The sequence below is a fragment of the Rhea americana genome, unplaced genomic scaffold, assembly GCF_003343005.1.
Source record: "Rhea americana isolate MKP2758 unplaced genomic scaffold, rheAme1 scaffold_442, whole genome shotgun sequence".
Lineage (NCBI taxonomy): Eukaryota > Metazoa > Chordata > Aves > Rheiformes > Rheidae > Rhea > Rhea americana.
The window spans coordinates 77,658-100,476 of NW_028186582.1; the positions used below are offsets into that span (position 1 = coordinate 77,658).

The following is a 22,819-nucleotide window of genomic DNA, read 5'->3' on the forward strand; positions in this document are numbered from 1 at the left end:
CCCCTTATTACAGTGGAAGGCTGGGTTGTCCTCCGGTATCCTCTCTCTTTCCAAGAGATAACTCAGGATTAGGAAACAACTGACCGCTATGTTAATCAACTTACAAAACCAATCGCCATCCCAGAGCCTGCTCAGTCTGCTGCTGCCATCCCAGCTTTATCTGCTTTTTACTACTCCGTAGTCCTGGCTGGCACAAATTGATGGAGACTTTGCAATTTACTTTGCAGCAACCTGCTCTATACAGTACCAGAGATCACTTCTAGTTTAGCTTGCTGCTATTGCAGATAAATCACCAGAAACATAATTACTCAAACATGCTTGCTGCTATTGCAGATAAATCACCAGAAACATAATTACTCAAACACGTTTTGCACAGATTTTCAGCTAACCTGGGGCTGTTCTGTGGGAACACCATCCAGCAGGACCATCAGTCCCTCACCAGTTCATCAGTGGTTCCTGGTTTAGCATGCGGCTGCCAAAACGCATGGGCAGTTCCTCTTCCAAGCGCTTCACTGTATCAAGAAGGAAATGCGAGAGGCTGTACAGAACTGCCGACACCTGCAGACTCCTCCTGTAAGAAGCCACTCTGTTGGCCATCTCTTGCTGCAAATTTTGTGGCCTTCCAAAATTAAGTCACCATATCACTGCCTTCTCTCTAAAACTTACTTGTTTATAAGCTATTGCTGATTCCTTCAGGAAGAGCAACGCCTTGGAAACTTGAACTTCATTCTTTTAATGCTAGTTTCTATTGAATGGCTACTCACACAGCTTCTGCAAACTCAGATAGCCTCTAAAATCCAAAGTGGAAAGTGGTGTAAAGGCAAGAGTGCTATCAGGTAAATAAATATTTGAGTTTCAGGCCATGGCTAATGAATACTAAGAACACTTAAGCAAATTATCATCATCAAACTTGAAAGCTTATTTAAAATRTTTCAAGCAGGATCCAGAAAAAGTGCCAGTAAGTAATGTGTATCACCTTTATGTCAAACGTGAAAGGAGACCAGAAAGGGTTTTTGATAAGTGAATTTCAGTATCAGATATGGAACAATACTGTTGTAAAACTACAGGGCTAAGTTCTGAGGCTATAACTCTGCCCAAGACCAATAATACATACAACAAAATACATAAAATAATTGAATTTATTTTACTTGATCATTAAAGCAAAGAAAAAGGATGCTTAAGGAATCACCTTATCCTAATTATAGACCAATATTCCAGTTGTAGGTGGTGCTGTCAGTGTTGCTTACTATGGCAAAAACCAGTAAGTTTTGCAACACACATCTCAGGAAGCAACAAAGGGACTTAATGTTGTTTAATAGCAACACTACCATCACAAACATACAGACAGACAACACTTAACAGCAAAAAATGCACCCCAAGAAGCATCTTTATTGTGTGCCATTGTTCAAGAGATGGGTTGACTTCGGTGGGAATGAACTTCAGCACTTTTCGAATAGCAAACTACTGTTCCTCTTACGAAAAAACACCCAAACCTATGTGATTTCTGTCATCTAAGAAATTATACTTGCCACAGTAGTTGACCATGTGCATGCCTGGACACACTATAAAACAACAAACTACAAGTTTTATCACATTTCTGCAAAATCTGGTATTACTTTACAACCCCAATGTAACTTCACTCCATAATTCCAATAAGCTAACTTACCTTTTAAACTTACAATTACTAGGCATGTTTTTGCATTCAGGAAAGCAGAGGAAAGGAGACTATACAGACCCTACTGTCCCGTGATATTTTTAGAGGGTGTTGGATGGCTCGTGTATCTTAAAATTAGTCAAAATTCAGAAATACCACTAACAATACATCAGCATCCTCAAAATCTGAAGCAAGGACATTACTATGACTTTCAGTTTTTGAGAGTCCACTGCTTCACGGAGCAAGCACAAATTCTCAATCTTCTGAGTCTATTATTATATATTAATTTAGAACAATACAGGCATATTTTTCTTGCTTCTCATACTAGGGCAGATTTTGCAAAAGCTTACTAGGTTTTATGAAAATCGAAATCATGGACAACTTACAGTGATAAGCAACACACTATCATATTGTAGCCCTCTTTGGCAAACTTACAACTGTATTTTCCTGTGTAATAACCATGCATGTTTGGCCATTGATTAATTTTAGGATACTACTTTTTTAAGTAGCAAATACAAACATGGTTGGAAGACAGACTAACCATCAGTTTATTTGAAGTTTTCAAAAATTACTATCATAGAATCATAGAATGGTAAGGTTGGAAGGGACCTCTAGAGATTATTTAGTCCAACCCTCAGCATGGCCCATGCAGGGATTGAACCCACAACTTTGGCATTAGCAGCACCATGCTCTAACCAGCTGAGCTAAACCTGCCCCCTGACTATATTCTGAAAAAAATCTGAAAAAATTTTTTGAAGTGTATGTATACACTTCAAAATTCTGCAGCTCCTCTCATCTTTTTTTTCCTCAATCCTTCAGTCTAAGATCTCATGATCTCAGTTTATCAGTGAACCATTATTTCAACAGCATGGCTACCTTATTCAGGCCTCCATCGTTCTGTTAGTCTTCAAAAATTTAACTCATTTACTGGACCTTGCTGAATGGACTTTGTATCTTGTTAACATTCTCACTCAACTTTTCCCTCTGTCTCAATCTTCCCACTAGCCCAACAGAATTTGAAGTGATGAAAATTCACATTCACTTGGGAGCACACAGTAGCAATTGACCTTTCTACTTTCCTAAATCTTGTAGAAGAGCAGAGATTTTGTTACCACATACCAGTTGCCAGAACAATCCTAGGTAAGAAAATACAGTTTATCTAAACAGTAGGAAGAAGTAAAAATGTAGTTTAAAATGTGGTTCCTAGATCCATTTAAGGATGCATCTACTACTAGAGGGTTATCTTCTGTGTTAAGCAAGAAAAGTAGTTTAAACTGAATGAATTCCAGAAGCTAAAAAGTCAATAGACAGTATTGCAAAGTTAATGTGCACCCTGAAGTTAGAGCATTAAGCTTTCAATTACAATGTTGAAAGATCTTAGTGAAAGAAGAAAAATACTGTTTAAGTGTTATTTTAAAAAAAGGTCTATGCTGCTGTCTTTGTTACTGTCTTATCAATATTTTATAGCATGACATCACTTATCCAAAAATAACTCCTTTTAGGAAAAAAATGGTTACCACTAGAGAAGAAAATTAGCATAGGACTACTCTCAGCAACCATGTTTTAAAGTTCCCTAAAGTCACAAAACTGAGAAATCCAGTTTTAAGTTGCAGATAAGCCTCCAGAGGATATTTACAGCTCTTCAAGTTTCAAGGGAAAGATACTCACCTCAGCCTTTATAAAGCTCCCACATACTGCAAAGTCCAGAAAGGGAGAGTTAACGTGGGCTGAAACTCTATTATACAGAGGTTTCTAAGGGCCTGCTGATGGCCAGTTGGGCTATTTATGTGCTCAAGGATTGGCACTAACACTTGCCCTGCAGGCCACTCTGGGTAACAGAGGTGCACCTTGCTGCTCCATTTCTGCTCCATCTTGATCCTCAGCAGAGGGCTCAGGAGAGGGCCATTGGAGAGCCCCACGTCAGCTGGCTGCCATTGCAGAAAACATGTCTAGAGCACCACCAAGAATGTGGAACTGAAAGGGACATCTCACAAGATTATCAAATAGCTCCCTCTAAAGTCATAGTGCTTCTGTCCCCCCTCAGCAGAAGGATCCCTCCCTTGCTGTGAATTATTTACATGGAGAAACCACATCATAAAAATGAAACAACATAATGGACATCAAATATATCTGCCCATAATAATACAGTTTTAAGTATTGTTTACTATTTAAAACCTTTAAATTTCTGAGTAAGGTCCTTCATTCCATGGATTCTAGGTTTGGACTAAAAAGGAGAACATAGAATGACAGTGATTACCTTTTTACATTACTTGGGCTCATGAAAATTACTGTTCCTTATCTTAGAAGAGACATATTTCACTTACCTTTAACATGTTTTTTCTAAAAGGAATTTAAAATATTGCACAGAGACAATGCTAAATGTTATGTAGAACATTTTGGTATGATTACTACTCCTATATTTATTTAAGTGCAAATACTCTTGGCTGAATGCACTGATAAATTTTGAAAATACTGTTACTGACAATGAAAAGCATCAGAACCTTACCAACTCTTATAATTTGTGGAAGAACAGCAATTTCTTATTGAGCTATCTCAAATACTAAGTGCACTAGCAAAAAACTTTAGAAGTATACATATATCCTTGAATTAATTTATCAATATATTCTATATGACTAAATTGCAATGGTTAAAATAGGCAAAAAGTTCCATCTATAAGGACTCTATTTTGTACTTTTTAGCAATGCAAAATGCATCCATTAAACATTTATGACTATATCTGCCTCCAAAAAAATCTAAATGTGTGATAATATGGGAAACACTGATGTTGTGCATTAGTTTTATTCTATACATACATGTCATCTTGAGCAAATAAAAAGTCAAGGTAATATAAAGTACTGTAAAAACTACTTTTATAATTACAATGSACATTCATAAATAAAACTGTGAAATTTTGTTTAGTACTTTGGTTGCAAATAAGTATAAATTTATTTTAACAGCAGTAACAAAGGTGATATACGTGTACAAACACATACAACATAGGTAACACGCATTTCACATATAAGTATCAACATATTACATTTCAGTTTTTCAAATTTTGTTTCCACAGCAGTATTTAGCTTTTACTAAAGAGTTCAATTAATTTATTTTAGATTAGTTTTAAAATAAAAGGTAATAAATTTGAAGAAACTGACGCTGTAAAAATATAAGCCTACGAATGTGGAACTTTTAAGCCAAAGAATTTAAGTGATAATACAGTTAATGATAGTAACATTAGGGTTGCACATGTAAACTTTTATGCAAGAAAACCCCTGCAGTAAAGGTAGTGTTCATTTAAAATGAAAGTGACATAAGTCCTGAGAACAATCAGACAGAACCATGTTACCCTATTAGATTACAATAGAAGTATTCCCATTCTGACAGTCACATATAAATTGTTTCATACTTGCACTAAGCTATCAAACTTGGAATATTCCTCTCTACCCCTTCCAAACAATATTCTTAAGACTGATGATTTTTTCACTAAAGAATACTGTTTAAAAATTCTAATTAATGATTTCATTTCAATTAGTATGGTAGATGTTTATTTGTATAACTCATTGACATAAGGGACATCTGGCAAAGCTTTCATGCAAAGATTTCAAATGTCGAAGTGCTGAATATGTATGTTGTGTCGATTTAACAATTACTGAAGTCATTTGGAAATACCATGTTATGGAAGACTGAAAGTATAATGGAAAATTGTCAGGTAATGCTTCTTCAAAAAACCTTTGATTAGGACTTTCATCCTTGCTGTAATTAAGTGGTGTAATTATGTATATTTACACAGTGTACCAATGGTTGACTCCTAATGTAAGAGAAAAAAACAGCATGTACAGACCATTTAAATGAGAATAAATCCAATTTTAACCTCTGCTGTTTACATATCACTCATATCTGATTTTTATTAGAAAATTTAAAAATTACATGGAAGTGTTATATATGAACTTAAAATTCTGGATGTTTTTGTTTTTAAGATGGTATTTTGGTATTATCTAGGTAAAAAGTGCTAGAGCTTATGTGTGCGTGTTAGGTAATTCAGTTTTTCACCACAATTGATGACTAAATTTGTGCAAAACTTCTGTGCATGCAATTTTTGTATATGGTATAGTAGACAATACAATCTTCAGCAAAAGTTTTTAACTTATTATCTACACCCAAGTCAGTTTAAAAAAAACTAAGAAAGCAATTCATAGTAAAACTTTTAGACAATTCTAATAGCATAATTTTGTGTAAAATGTATTTATCTTAGACTTTCCTTTCTACTTTTCCCCCTTCATAGTCCCAGAAATATGAAATATGAATCTGATAATGTAATTCCTAACAAAACGTATTGCTGCTGTAATAGAGAAAGAAAGAGTCAAACGTATTCTGCTCATATGTATTTGGCTATCAACTTTCTAAAGCTTTCATTTTACTAGGAAGAGATATTGAAGTCCACTCAAATTTTCAAATAGTTTTATAAAAAGTTAGAAAAATAGTCAAAATTTGTTGCATAACCTTGCTATATTCATTCTAACATATATGAATCTTACAAAATGCTTTAGAATTAATTATTAAGCTGCAAAAATACCAATCACTGCTCAGCACCTGGAGAAAGATCTTGATGAGAACATACAAACTAGTATTATATCATACAAAGTTATTTTTCTTCAAGTTTACAGCTATGAATTTTAGCAAGCAAACTCCCAAAATATTCAGTACCATATTTATATGAGCATTCTTGGACACATATATATTACTTGCTTTCATGTTAAATCTTGAAGAAGTGCTGGTGAATGTAAATAATAATTGACAACTGAAGTAGAAAGTCTGATCAACTAAGTACAACAGAATTAACTCCAGGTTTAATTGCCACCAAGTTCTTATTTTGCAACAAGCTGACAAGTTTTCCTTCGAGGAAATAATGTTTCTAATAAAACTTCTTGATCATGTTTTTTAAATGTTTTCTGTGATCCAGTTAAGCAATGATATCATGGATATCACTGTTGGGTCTTTGGCGTACAGTCAGTGGGGGTAGAGGTTTTCCATAGAAATCTGTGCAAGAAACACCAGAGAAGAAAAACACATTAATCTATCATTTACCATATCCCTTGCTTAAAAGGCTATTTGACCCAGATAAATTCTTGCTACTTTAACAAAAGCTAAGTAAGTAGYCTGCAAGTTCAGGGCTAATTCCTGCAAGCTACTTCCAGACATAGTGCTAATTAAGGTCTGGAGATATACTGGCCAAAATGGTGCTTAAGTACCTTTTATTATACATCAGCATTTGCAAGATCAAGCCCAAAAGTAATTTATAAACATTCTTAAAAATAAGGCATGAAAAATTCCAAATGTGCAAGTAACAACTGAGAAATTGAAGTATCAAAATTGGAATTTTTCAAGGCTGTACTGCAATACAGTTTCAAGGGACCATAACTTTAGGCAGGATCCAAAATTTCAGTATGATTTCTATACGACAGCTATTTAACTTTCTAGAAGTGGTATCTTAGTAAGTTTTAGCTATAAGCACAACATTTTTTTGTGGCCAAAAGAGTTTAGGAGAAAAATCAGAAAATTGTTCAAAAAAAGTTAAATACAGCAGAAGAGAATAAGAAGTATTCTCAAGAGAATAAGAATTATTCTCAAGCGTGTGTTATTGATATAAAAAATACATGCAGACTGGTACATGCAAAACATTTCACAGACAATATCAAGAAAGATGGTGGCAGGGAACAGGTAGAAATCAAGAAACAGGTAAAAGCAGCTTTTTGAAGCATTCAAATCTCAATTTCAGTTATACTGAAAACCTCTTCCCCAACAAAACATTGAACCAATAATGGCCTGCCAACACAAAATTCAGCTTTAACAAGTAATAATTGTCCACATTCTAACTGTATCTACATATGCAACAATCTGTGTTAGAACAGCATTTCTAAGCTAAAATTAAAAAAAGCATGGAAGTTAGAAGACATAATTTCAAGAATATGCATTCATATCTGTAGGATCAAGGCTTTAGTTATCCTTACATCTCTTCAGTAAAAWAACATTTTTGTATACTGTCACAAATCCTTTGTTTCAACCGAACAAAGATACAACACATGATACCATGATATCTTATGGCATGATATCATGCCATAAGAACATGGTATCAACTGCTGTTGTTATCATGAGATCAACATATTAACATGAGCATTATCATGATACGCTCATTATAGGGTATATGAAAACCTTTACAATGAATGTTTCTATTACGGTCAGTCTCTTGAGGCTGCTAAGAAAGGAATTTAAAGAACAGGACTGTCAGACTATTTTAGCTCTTGTAAGGAGAGAGGTTTATCACATTTACAAAAGTACCCTTCAGTGGTAATAAATAAGACACTCATTACCAAGTGTTGTGCTAGAACCATTAGCATGGCTGGCAAAATTGCAGTCTTTAGTAAAAATAACTCTATAATTAGAGATTTATATAATTGACTATAGGGCCTGTTAACTCTGCCTAAACATCCAGTATAATGTTTGCTGATATGAATGACATAAATGACTAAATCTATGTCCTAAATAGTCTGATCACTAATACTGACATTTTTCAGTCTGCACATTAAATTATTAAGACAGATTTATGTCTTTGGCAGCTCTTAGCACTAAAAAAACAGACTTTGCTTTAACCTCACACTACACTCATCTTATGTATTTCAGTAGTAATGTTACTATCACATATCTGTGTCACTTAAAAAAAAAAAATATCATTTAAAGACAAAAACAGAGAAATAACTGCTATCCTAAACTGACAAATCTTCACTAGAGTGCATGCCAACACTGCAAAACATTTATTCCTGTGATTTTTCATGGACTAGCAGAAATCAACACTACAAAAAGCTATATTTGTTTTAAAGCTTAAGGAAGTTTAGATTCTTGACTTATATTAATTTGATAAAATATCAAATTTTTCAGTGATACACTTTTGGATGTGGACTTTGGCCAAAGTACTTCTGAAAATAATATTTAAGCACAAACATGGCTCTTGAAACTTTTAAAAAAAGACTATTTAGACTGTTTAATACTTTTTTCTTTCCTTGCATTTATGGACACTACCAACTTTATCTGGGACCCTGATAAAAGAACCCGTCAGACATCCTCCAGAAATTATGATTTTTCAGTCTAGCCCATATCAATCCTATGTAGGATTCATTTTATCCCTTCTACCTTTTTAGCCACTTAGCCAGTAACTGACAAAGGGAAAGAGTTTCAGTATTGGTATAGAAGAGTTCACCCCTTATTAAGCCTCAGAGGATCCAAAAATGCCCAGAGAAGAAAGCCTTACCAAAGACCCAGCTAAAGGAAAAACTTTCAGTGCAGATCATGCCTTCAAGACATTTATGTCGACTGATCATGAAGCCAATAATAATTTCTAATTTTATAAAAGTAGAATACCAGAAGAACTTTTAAGACCACAGTTAATTTTGGGGAAAAAAAAAAATCTAAACTGATTTGTTCCTCTGCCGAAGAATCAACCCACAAGAAGTTGGTTTTCAGGAAGATGCAATTCAGAGAATGTTCTGAATAATGGAACAAATGTAGGCTCCACTGGTCTTAGGAAAAACTCTAATAGAGTTTCCAAGCAGAAACAGGTTTTCTGTCTGCAAAATACCTAAAACTCATTGAAAAAACACTACTGGGTGATGGAAAACAGGCAAAGACAGATGGCAACCTAAAATCATTCCAAGATTTCCAATGGTCTGAGCAAAAAACCAACTGATTCAAGCAAAATAAATAATTGATGCTCGCTGATAATTAGGACCTAACCAAAGCTTTGACAATGCTGGACCATGCATTTGTAGAGCTCTTTTCATTTATAAATATTTTTCTGCAACTCTTCTGCCTCTTTCATGTCAGGACACTACAACTGGAAAAGAAAGCTTCATGTTGCTTGATATGAAACACTGTGAGTTTTGCATAGATACAGTTTTACCTATGTATTCCAAAACTTCAGAGTCCTCAACAAGAATATGCATGCCAAATGCAGGAGAAAACAGCTATTGAAAAATCTAACAGTATTTATATTGTGATGGTTTGAAAGCCATCATTAAAGTGGTCATTAGCATAAAAGCCTTATCTCAGAGTGAAATGGCAATATTCAAGAAATATACGGCTGGAGAGAGAGGTTAATGAGTAACTTTTAATTTTTCTTTATGCAACATCCAATGCAGGGAGAAAGTAAAGATTTCTACACAATGTTAGTTAACAAAGGAAGATTTTGAAGTCTCATAGAAAAAGCCTAAGGACAAAGTACTGCACAAATTCCACACTGATGGGTTGAAGAAAATGATCTTTAGTTTCTACCAGATTAGAAAAAAATTGTGTAACAAAAATCCCTCAACACAGGACATTTTACCATTATGCTGGTCAATAAAATTCCTGACCTCCCTCCACCCCCCAAATCTCTCAGAAAAGCATAGGCAAACAGTGTTTTGAATTTATCTGCATCGTTATGAGCACTCCAAATTTCCTCTGACCTCAATAGTTACACCTCTGGTCAGCAGAATTTTCTTCTATCAACATCTTTTTCATTGTTGGATTCCAAAATATTTTATTATCCTTGTTTTATAAATTGTATAAAGCAGCAGCACAGACCTCAAGTGATTAGGTTACATAACCTGTGAATTGGGAACCTAACTTAAGATTCTTTTTCTCCTTTTTCCCACCTATGCTCTTACTACAAAACACAACACATTCTTTAGGCACAGATCAGAGAAAAGCAGAGATTATGACCCCTTCCCTTTCTTCCCCTCCCTACCTCTTTGCCTGGCTTTTCTTTCTTGCCTTCTTCTCCCTATACTCCTTAAAAAAAGAGCAAGATGGTTTCATGATTAAGAATTTTTGAAATACAGACTACAAATTACATTTTACACACATGCATCGTGTTCCTGTGAAAAACAAACATTTAGTTTTTACAGCTCTCATTTCCTGTTTGGGCTACTTCTGATTATTTGTGGGTTGATTATCCTTTAGCAGAATAAATGTTCTGCAAGTGAAGAGATGCTCCATGTTCTGGTCTTCAGGACTTCAGCAGGTATGTCCACACAATACTGTACTACTTGAGTTAATCAGTTCAAGTCAAGGCTAAGCTTATGGATTGCTACAGTCACATTGAGCTCTTTTCTCTAAAATTCCTCAATTAATAGTCTCTTTATTCAATTCTTAGGAGGCTGCCTATTGCTTTAGCTGGGTTATCTTCCCCTGATACTACTCCAGATGGTCCAGATTGTCTCCATATTCACTTAGCTTCTCAAAATTTGAAAAGTTATAATGTAATATTTCCTCTCTAAAACCGAGAACAAGACATAGTATCAATGTATTAAAAAAAATCCTCTATGGTCTTCCAGAAGTGGAAAATAGCCATTATTAAAGAAAGAAAGCATTTGTATCAAAAATCTACCTACTACACCTTGACATCTCCAGCTATTAAACTTACTTCTCCTACCAGTTTGTGAACTTTCAGGGACACTAGCTGTTTAAATAAAGCAGCAGATCCCAAGCTTCATCACTGATATTTCTCCTTGCAAACCAATAACCTAGTTTTCAGTTGGAAGCACCACTTTTGCAGTCAAATTTCTGTCGGGCTTTTCAGTAAAGCTGGGTTTCTAGTTCCTCATTTGGAATTGTTAACATTATGTACTTAGTTTAGAAGTGCCCACAGGTCTTTAATTTTCCTTCTGACAMGAAAACACCTTCAAATTAATGGCGAAAGAGATTGCAGACTATGCTTTTATAACTGTACAGGAATAGGAGGAGTGAATGGAAGAAAACATGAACATTTCTCAAGAGACAACACATAGAATCACAGCTTACACCCAGCAAATTTCTCTAGAAGTGAGCTAGTGTTCACAGAACTACAGAAATACATGTGTCCAGTTTGGGTTCAATAATGTGAAGTGAATGGCACTTCCAGATGCAGATCATGAGGAAGATCAGTGTAGAAACAAACATGTAGCTCAGTGCAGAATGGGCCTGAATGTGGAAGGAGCACTATGGAACCCAAATCAATAAATCCTGCTGACATGATTCTCTACAGAAACGTATGTCTGCAGATTCTCTGCAGACAATGGTAACATGATTCTCCGCAGTCTTGCTCGGGTGTTTCTGCAGTATTCTCTCCGATAAGTAACTCAAGGTTTTTCCATTATCTGGGTAAGTCAACTCCCATCCCAAGTGCATCAGATAACAGTGAACTGTTATAGACAATTGTAATATATCTTGAAGCTTTTACTTTGAGTGCAATATATGTTTGGAAATTTGAAAGAACTACTCCTGTTACCCTTTGTTATAATACAGCACATGATGTTGAGCAAACGGTGTCAGGTATTAATAGCTTCTTATATCCCATGTCACTTTAAACTTTGCAAGGGTATCTGGGAGAACTGTTTTCCTTAAAAAAAAAAAAAATAAAGGAAATAAGACTTGAAAAATCAAAAAGATGCTTTCTACTGAGCAAAAGGGTTAGCTTTTGGTCAAAGAAAATTGGCATTTAGAAATTAAAAAAGGTGAAGAATGAAATGAATCTAGAAGTGAATGAACAATGGAGAATGCTTTAGAAAGTTTCAGACTCAAAACATTTTAAATTACCAGCATGATGTGTTTCACCAAGAGGCTCAAGTTTTCGAAGTCTATTAACTTTGGGAGTTCCCCAGCCAACTAAAGGAAAACAAAGACAGTCAAAATGTGTCATGACTACACTTGGTTCTGAGGAAATGTAGGGAAGCCAGTTCTCTTTATAAAAATGAAAGCATTTAGAAACAGAAAAGTATGTAATATATATCTGCTGTATACCAATGAAATCATTTTAAAATAAACCATTCTATGTTTAAAAATACTGACAGTTTTAATCATTGTTTTCTGTCAGCAAGTAGTCAATTTGCTGATACTTTTTTTGTGATATTAGTAAAATCTCCTGTGGAATGGATCAAATCATACTGCTGAAAGTTCACATTATAAAGTGAAAAATTACATGATTCTTACAGAGGGTAAGTTTTAGTAGCGTATTTCTGTATGAAGTCTATTTCAGTTTCACTATGCACAAATGAATATTTTAAAGACTTAATTATCATATATTGAGACATCTATTATAATATGTAGCATACTTACCTGGTGGAAGAGGTGGGGGTGGTGTAGGATTTTTGGAGAGAGTATCTTCTGCATTAACAGGTTCTACCCTGTGGCCCCTTTTTAATTTTGTTTTTTTCTTCTTCTTACTGTTATCTATACCAGACAGAAGCAAAGCATTACATACCATATAGTTATATTTAGAGAATATGTTATATCATTTTTTGATTAATACAGTCATTGGAGTGAAATACATCAGCATTTTCAGTCTATACTTATACACAACAACAAGCCTGTCAAAATGTAAAATTTACAAAACACATTTTGCTTTAACAAACAAAATGTAAGCATAAAATAAATGCAAGCTCTACCTTTTGATAAAGAAATTCAACTCAGCTTGGTATTGATAGAATCTGGACCACATATTTGACTATAATAAAAATGGACCTAGTTTCAGGTTATTATGAACCACATCAATAAACACACACTTGTTTGAAATAAATTTTTCATTACAAAACCTAATTATGCATATGCATATGTTTACAATAGATTAAATTGGCATGTGGTGCCCTGAAAATTAATGGAGACACAAGAAAAAGTATCTGAAAAGCAAAATTAAATAAAACATAGTAAGGAAGCGGTTATATTCAGTTTTGCCTTTTTACCTGAATCAAGGCATTCTGATGCTTGCTGCTCACTCTCTTCTTCCTTCTGCAATTGCTGTGTAGATTTGCAAGTTTCTAGTCTATTATCATTTGTTTTTTGGCTACCGCTACTGGATAAATGCTGTACATCCATTTGTTCCTGCCCTGTTTGAGATTTCAAGACAATGGTAGCCCTTTCAGTCTCCAACCTTTGCCGCTTCTTTTCCTTTTCAGTTTGTTTTTCATTCTAACAAAAAGCATAAGAAAATTTTTGCAACTTTTTAACTGATTAATAATACAGAAGGTTATCTTAAACTCTAAATTACTAAAAACATTTTTTTATATCCCACATGAAGTACAGAAAAGAATTTCAAATAGTAGGTGAATAAATTATCAAAACAGTTAACATTTCCATTTTACTATCTAGAAAAAAAAGGATCAACAGCAAAAGATATGATCTTTAGTTTTACAAATGACTGACATGCACGTTTGCAGCCTGATTTCTTTGTCATGTGAGAAAAAGTTCCTAGGTGTATAAATGACATGAACAGCCTTTCTAAGAGAAGATTAGAAAGCTCTTGATTTCTTCTTCTTCAGTTCTTTTGTTTTGATTTTGATTAACACACACACACACACGCAGAGAGAGAGAGAGAGAAAGAGAGCTTCCGAGTATCTGGAAAGTACTAGCATGATTTGCTCAAATATCMGTTGTGTGATACAGACTCGATTAACACACACACAACACAGAGAGAGAGAGAGCGAGAGAGCGACAGAGAGAGAGAGAGCGCGCTTCCGAGTATCTGGAAACTACTAGCATGATTAGCTGAAATATCAGTTGTGTGATAGAGACTTGATACAGGTTCTATATCACAAAATCAACAGCTTTGAAATATGCACAGCTATATCCTCTCTTCATACTGTGTATGATATTACGAAATTTATTAYTGTGTTTATAGCTGACTTCACAAGATACATAGATTGGGCTTTTTTTGTCCTGGAGAGAAGCAAGCCTTTGAATTATTTACTGGGAGAGTCTGGGAGAGTTTACAAATATTTCTTGAAATCATGCTATCTCAAGTCAACTGAATGAAAAATATAACAAATAGAAAGCCAYGGACTACCTGAAGTCAACCATACAGGCTGAGGAAATTTTGTATTTGAATCTGCTTTTCATATTTCAAAGCTAAGAAACCCTTTTCAATAGTTTGAGTTCAACAGAAGACAGGTTGTGTTCAGAAAAGTAGCTGAAGTTGGCCAAGAGATTTTATATGACTCACCACATCAGTAAAAGACTTTACAAGAAACTAAAAGACCTCAAATATTTTCACTCCTTCATATCCAATAGTTTAATCAGGAAACATTTTCAGTCATCTGTTTACAATATCTTGCTTTTACTGTGAATTCAAAACTTTTTTCCCCTGAATCAATATTTAGAGGTTATCTTAACATGAAAGCATTGATTCAATGTACACAAAACAAGACTGCCAAGATAAAAAGCAGTACTGTGCTTACAGGCTTATAATAATTCTTTTAAATGAACCATTTTTTCTCATTACCTCTCAAACATTTGTTAGTGGTAGGTCTAAAATGATCCAGATTTCCACATATTCTCATACCTCAGAGATTACAGTAGCTATAGGCTGGAAGGGGTTTTCGCAGTTCCCAGGCCCAAAGTCTGCCTCATCAGGTACACTTCTTCCTTCTTCTTTTTCCCTTTGTTGTTGTTGGGTTTTATTTGTTGTTTTATGGTTGTTTTTTGGTGGGGGGGGGGGAAGGAACAAAGCATTATGAAGAAGAACCATAAATTTTACATAACAGAGAACATTTAGGTTTCTAACCTAAATGTAACAATTAGGTTACCTAATTCATCCTCCAGTTTATGCCAGCTGATTTTTACACTATGCTTCCATAATTTGAAACATTCTACAGGCAGAATAACCTCAACAAAGCACAAATACATTTTAAAGCAGAGGTAGAAACATATGCTTGTAAATGCCAGCATGTTAAATCAGCACTTCAAAATGTGGAAGCACTTTCTTAGGACAGGATGCATGACAGAATACTTATGTAAAAATCTGTATGGCATGAAACAAGACTATCTAAATTTCTTCTTCTATTTTTAATAAATCTCCACTTTTCCTAATGCTAGATTCTCCTTAATATACTGAAGAGACAACTGGTGACACACTGTTCAGTTTACAGAGTAACAGTCAGGAAATCCTATTTGTTTCTACTAGACTTGGAAAAGTTCAGRAACACAGGTACTGCGGAGTGTACTGTTGTTGCAACAGTATTGTATCTATGAAAACAGAAATTGTATTAAATGACTACACATTGAACGATATACCAATAATAAAATATATTCTTATCAAACATTTCTAATCAATAGGTCTGACATCACTTACATGTACAAAGTCACTGTACAGCTGCAAATATTGAAAGAGGAAGTAACCCTGAGTGGCACAGATGGAAATAAAACTGAGGTATTCTGATCTATCCATGAAACCACACTACTTGGAAGAAATATCCAGTACTGTAATAAAACTTACTAGCACTACTTATCAGACAGACTGCTTTGGCCTTCCATTAGGAACAAGATGACTGTTAATAACATTTTGTGGAGGAAACACATTCTGAGAAAACATTCACGGAAACCTATCTGAACAGAAGCAATCTGGGGACTGAAATAGAATTACACTTGAATTGAGAATAACCTAACTATTTCTTACAGTAAGAAATTGATTTAATGCAAATAACAAAATGAGAGTTACATGCCATCTTTTAAATTTGAGACAAGCCCTCAGCTACAGCTAAAAATAGCATGTTATTAAGCTTTCCTCAAAGACACAATAAATTTAGCAAAACTTAAAAACTTTTAATCCAGTTCCGATCCAACCAATTCTCCCACTGAATAAACACAATCAAGAAACACTAGGCAGTTACAGAATGCATGGAAAATGTCGATATCATCGAGCAATCCCTTTGAGACATTTTTCACAGTCAATCTTCCTCTGTACACCTCCCAACATGGCATAAATCCAACACAATCCAACATGGTCAGAGAGTTGGTCTACGCAGAGATATCTAGCAGACTAACAGTATGTGCATTTATATCAATTTTGTGAAAAAGGTATGAAGACCATGACAAATTCCTTGCAAGTAAACTGTGCTTATCTCAATTACGCTGCTGAAGTAAGCCAACTCAATAAAGGCACAAGCCAAGAGACTCCACAAAATGGTTTGCACTACAGTAACTGAGACTCACAGGTCTCCATACATATTGGGCACACAGCAGGGGTGCTTAGAGAATTTTGTAATAGTGACCTGGTAAGAGGATGCACGTCAATCTTTAATATAAACCATGGATAGGATTCAGGGACATACAGGAATCTGAAAGAAAGTAATAAATCACTTGTCCTGCCTCCCCCTGCATCATTTTTTGTGCATCACCTTATGTGTCTCTGTGCATCCTCTGCTGGATATCCCGAGGCTGACTGAGCAAAAGGTTTGCATCTAGACTCTGACTTTACATATCAGTTACAAAGTCAGGTCCTTTTAATATGGAGGTTCTTGGCTTGTAAGCTTTAAATCCTTGATAGCTCGGTTTGCATAACCGCCGTGCTCATGAATGAATCAGGTATTTTAGGGTGAGGGAGGAGCGGGAAGCAGGAAAAATTACAGAGAGAATACCTTTCTTCTCGTATTTTTTTCACTCGCGCAGCTCGTTCTTGTTTCTTTTGTTCTTCATATGCTTTTTGTTCTGTAGTGTCTCTTTGGATGCGCTCATTTAAGGCATCAAAATCTTTTGCTATGATATGTAGGAGCCAATATAAACCTTTTTTTATTGATTTATCAATTTTTTTCCCATAGCCCATGACAGCTGAGCAAGGTTCCTGTAAATGTAATGAAGAGAAGAAGAGGAAGAAAATTATTTGTAGTTCAGATCAAATTACTTGGCTAAAAACAAGAACTCAGCCAAATTGCTGCTTCCTATCAGCTTGCAACTGCTTCCTATAAGCTTGCAAAACATCAAGAAGTACAACAAGTAAGTTTGCATGCAGGTATTCTGTAAATCTAAGAGGTTTTTTTCCCAAGATACAAATCACATTAGTTCTACCAAATTCCATTATTTCCAGTCCCATTCCAAAAATACTACAATACTCTACAGAAAAACATTTGCATGTTTTTCTATAAACATATAAACACACACCTGTAATACATTCACCTGGTGCATATATATATACATACACACATATATACACATACACACACCAGTTTCTATACAGATTCGTATCTCTGCTTCTATCTGTATAGATACATGAATTTTCAGCTCAAGCATATATGTTCTGTCTTTCTGCTGCCTTACAATAGTCCACATGATATTTATCTATTTAAACGAAAAAAGGAGGGAAACAGAATCAGCTTAGCTTCAGTTCATAAAAGAAATGATCAGGTTATTCATAAACATGAACAGGAGAATAAAATCCAGCATAAATTTGTCAGAAAAAAATGTCGAAGCAATACTTTTTTTTTAGGTAAGGATAGGCATTGTGGATGAGGTAAAGCAATACATTATGCATCCTGATTCGAGTAAAACTTTTGTCATAATATTGTCATCAGCAAGCAAGAGAAACATGATCTGGGTAAATCTATTRCAATATAGCTACAAAACCATTGCTAGATTATACTTCACCTAGCTTGGATGCAACAGAAATGAAGACGTGAACTGAGTTTAACGAAACAAGAGGAAAACAGTGGAAAAACTTGACAAGTTTGGTTATGAAAATGCATCCAGTAAGAAAAGGCTGAAGGAGTTGAAGTGGTTCTTCTCTTCTAGAGAAGATAAAACTTCAAAGAAATATGATATATGCCTTCAAATATGCAAAGGCTAAAGGCAAACAGGAAAAGAATAATTTGTTTTTCATGTTCATGGTCAAGAAGGCAAATATCATGGGAATAAACTGGAACAAAAGAGATTTAGTTAGACATAGGGAAAAACTTCCTAACAGAAAGCTATTTTTTAAAAAAACAACATATAAACACATCATGAAGTTGTTTCGTTGAGTTGATTCTAGTTTAGAACATGGAAAGGACTAGATGAGCTCTCAAGGCCTCTTCAGACCTGTTTTCTAGGATCTTTTGAAGCATTGTATAGATCTCTTAAGCTGCTATCCTAAAAATAATTGAATAAGTCATGCTATTTATCTGAAATGAAGAAGGAATACTTCACACAATTGTGTCCAGGATTTGTTTTCAGGATTTGTTTTCATGCTTGAAGAAAAAAAATAAAAAAAAAAGACTAAATCTGCAATAGCATCACCTAAAAATTCTCTTCATCATTACTACATTTACAAGCATTTAAATGGCACCACAGTCAGATATGGTTTCTACAATTTACAGCAGAGAAAATAATTCTGACATACTGTGCCCCTCAGAGTGCCAAAGCGGCTTTGTATTTTAATATATTCTGAGTTTCTCTGAATTAAGGTTCAAATATGAGTGTTGCTTACCATGGAATACTACAATATTCTCCAGCAGAACCTAATTAGAGAGAAAATGTATAGACAATAATATTCTGTCTCTGTGAGAAGACTAAGATGAGACAATAGAGAGCACTGGAGCAATTTTTTTCTAGGTTTGCACACAAGTTATTGTTGCTTTAGTTCAGTTATAAAATATACTCAGGCAAAGAAAAGAAAAAGATGAAGGTCATTCTCACTGAAACTGTGTGACAACGAGACAAATGACTCTTCGTATTTGCTTTTATATTTTGCAGGGGGATTTAAAGTTCCAGAAGAAAACTGATTAAAAGAGAAAGAATAAACAAAAGTTTTTCTGGGTGCCTGCCTAGTTTTATTTGAACCTTTCTGTTTCATAACTCCCTGTTTAAATTTACCCCATCAGTCATCACACTGAAATACCCAAGTTTACATTTMATTAGCCTAGCAAAGAAGCAGCCCATGTTAGCAGGTAAGACCCTCAGTTGCTCTCAGCTTAAATTACTTACAGAATGTACCATCTAGCTTCTTTGTTGTTTACACCATGATACAAATGGGGAATGAGAATAACATTTTATTGAAATATGCCATAAATTTAGTAATTCTATAGCACTGAAAAATATGCTAAAATGCTTAAGGTATTCTATTTTAATGGTTTGTGAGAAAATATTTTTGCCACAGAAATCTCTCAAAGAAACCCTGTCAACTGTCTCTTTAATAGATGGACACAAAAAGCTTATGCAGGAATGAGTTTCCTCAAAACTCTACTTTCATTTTTTAATTCTAGCCTGCTATTTTTTATTTTCAAGATTGCTTATGATGCATGGTATGAAGTCCCCTTACTGAAGAAAAGCCCTTAAAGAGTTGTGACGTAATGGTGAAGTTATGCCCCTGCTATGACACAACTTCCTAGAAAAAATAATAGAACTTTGTACTAGTCTATGAATTTTGCAGCTCTCACTAGGCTAATTAAAAGACTTTAAATTTTAAAACCTAAATACCTGATAGAATCGTTCTGTAAAATGCCTTCCCATGTCATTATTAGTCTCAATATAACTCAGATCTTTAAAGTGTTTTTTAGTACAATTAGAAAAAGATTATAAAAGTAAACCCCATGAATACTTGGATAATAGGCTGGGTGATTAAAACAAAGACTTAAAAAAAACTTCATGGACTGTTGATCTGAATAAATTTTCTGTGATACTGACCAATATTAAAATAGCCTTCATACAGCTTTCTGTTGTTGGTTTTGGGGGAGAGTAGTTGTAAGATTTTTTTTAATATGACTGTGAATATTAAATCTGAAATGTAGTTATTTTAGTTATTTGTAGTTAATTAGCTGTAATGGTGTTCTTTTGTGACTACTGTGCAGGGAATCAGATGCACTAAGAATTAGATTAAGTTCTTACTGTTTGCCAGATGGTAACTCAGACTAAATGATAGTTTTAGTTATGAACAGAAAAAGACTAACATCATGTCTGAACATAGTGGTCCTTCTTGAATGTCAGCATAGACAGATCCCACTTCCTACTTCTTTCTAAAGAGGTGGAATACTAAACTTGCAGTCCAGCTAAACAAGTTTTAAATCACATCAGCAATTATCTATTTTTACAGGAGTTCAGAGTAGCCAGCAAGTACACTTTGAGGACCTACATAATGCAGAATCATAGAGATTTCTTCTTGAACAGATCCAGAAGCAGAATGGCAAGGTAAATACTAATATTGTGTGCAAAACAGATGTATGTGCTGTATCTTTGCTGGGACTGTAGGGCTCCAGTTTCAGTTTTACTCTATTTGGCACACTTACTTCCTTGCAAGCATTACATATACATTTGAAAATATACTTACAATTTGACATAGACACTTGTGTTCATTGACAAGCTTTTCCAGAGATAACRACTCAATTACATCTGCTTCTGACAGAGCTCCTTCTCTATCCTGCTTATTTGCCAGCCTAAAGATTAAAAGAAAAGAAATATTTACCCAGGAAGGTTAGAAAGAGATCAGATTCCCAAACCCACATTTTTGATGTAACGGAGAAATAGAAGAGGAAAAGAAAAAGAGAAAACACTTGTTTCAGCTTTAATTCTTAGTTATTCTTTCTACTTAATAAAAATGTGTTTTTCCATACACCACCTTCAACAGAGATACTAACATCAAATAATTACTTTGCACCCATAGACAGAGCAATTGTATTTTATAGTGAAGATGATGCCATAATGCTGCTTCATGATCATCTTAGGTCTGTCTACTATCCAGAATTTCTCTCTGACTCTAAACAATTTGATATATAATGTTTTGAACCCCCTCTTCCTAAAGAAAACAGACCTCCACAAATGGTTGTAAAAGACATGCTTGATTATTAAATGGAAGGAAGAAAAAAAGCTTATAAAATACAAAATAAGTATTTTGCAGAATAAAGTGCCATCATTTTCTTGTTTTTTCGAGATATGTTAGCAAAAAGGAGTCCAGAAGACAAACATCTCTTTAATTTGGGGGGACTATCATTCTTGAAAATACTTGTATCCATATTGTCTGTAACTGTATCCAACACCACTGCCAGTAAAATATATCTTATAAAACATACAAAACCGATCTGGAATACCATCCAAAGAACATTATTTATTCTTTCTCACTTTAACACGGACATAAGTTTTGAAAGGGAGGATGTTACACTTCCTTCAACCCTGTTATCAAAGACTACTATGTACATAAAGAGGGCTGTCCAGAGTTATAAAGCATCCCAGTGCTTAAGTTCTGCACCTCAGYGAACTCCTAGATATACCACGTTATAACTATGGAAATGAAAGTTATTTCCTTTTATCAAAATTAATTTTTGAATCTCTGTTTCACAGAAAACTCCTTTATATCATCTGAGACTGAAAAGGTTTCCAACATAAAGCCCTAAAAAGCTTAACATAAATTGTATGCAAGAAATAGCAAAAATGACTGATAGAAACTGCGTGGAACCACCTCTCAAGGAAAGGCAAAATCTTGTCACTAGCTGGGATTTCCCTCAGCTATCTAAGTAATGATTTTCAAGAAATTCACAGCACTTGTATGTCCTTGAAACCTCAATTCCTCTACTGAATTGGATTTAAATTGGCCACCATCTAAGAAAGCAAGATGGATTACAGGCAGCATGATTACATAAGACATACTTTAAGCCAAAATCTTCTCAGGCATTCCCTAGCAATATGTATTTATTCTCTCTCCCCCACCTCCCTATCAYTCGATAGCTGCAGATTTCAAATACAACAGAAAGGGATAAAATTGTTAAAATTGAAGTAAAGGACCAGATGAAGCAATTTGTAGAAAATGACAGAAAAATGTTAACTAGGTAACTCTTAAGTATTTAGGAATGTAAACGTCTGATTTTATGAGGTAACTTAAAAGCAAATATAAATAATGAATAGAGAATTTTAGATAGAAATCCAAAATATGTTTTTACAGACAAATGCTTAGGAAATCATTTGTTTCTTGAAGATCTGAGAGTTCTATAAGAAACAAACAAAACTTCATGGATGAAGTCAAGTCAACAAACTTGTGTTCTCACCTTTAGCAAAAACAGTTGGTGACAACAGGATATATACTTTTCTCTCCCATTAGCTGTTTCTGATTAAAAGCTAGTTACATTTTAGACCATCCTCCTAACAATATTGCTGCATGGCAAATCCCTTGGAATGGTGAAAAGGTATTAAGTAATATTTCACCATCATTACTCTATTCTTGTTCAAAGTTATCATTTTTCTGCGGGAAAACTGGTACTGTTTGCTTTGAACTGATGTAGAATGTTTTGGAATGTAAGCATACAATGCAATGTAATTTTGCACTTTTTAAAGAGTCAAAATCCAAGCAAAGTGCAAAATCTGCAAAGAAATGTACTGCATAGCATTAGAGATTCTGAAAAACGTATTCACTTCTCTCTAATAAAGCAATTTCAC

General features: G+C 34.5%; 1 protein-coding gene across 6 annotated transcripts in view; it reads right to left on the bottom strand.

Annotated features, from left to right (window-relative positions):
* Positions 1–4,576: 4,576 nt before the first annotated feature.
* Positions 4,577–22,819, bottom strand: part of ARL13B (ARF like GTPase 13B) — a 50,231-nt gene continuing 31,988 nt past the window's right edge. For 3 of the 6 annotated variants that reach the window (XM_085315915.1, XM_085315914.1, XM_085315913.1), the window contains exons 5-11: positions 20,724–20,829; positions 17,068–17,270; positions 14,994–15,090; positions 13,399–13,624; positions 12,776–12,889; positions 12,257–12,325; positions 4,577–6,688 (exon numbers count right to left, since the gene is read on the bottom strand). In XM_085315915.1, coding sequence (XP_085172041.1) covers positions 6,612–6,688; positions 12,257–12,325; positions 12,776–12,889; positions 13,399–13,624; positions 14,994–15,090; positions 17,068–17,270; positions 20,724–20,829 — 892 coding nt within the window. In that variant the 3' untranslated portion in view covers positions 4,577–6,611. The other 3 variants (XM_085315918.1, XM_085315919.1, XM_085315917.1) reach the window with 3 other exon arrangements.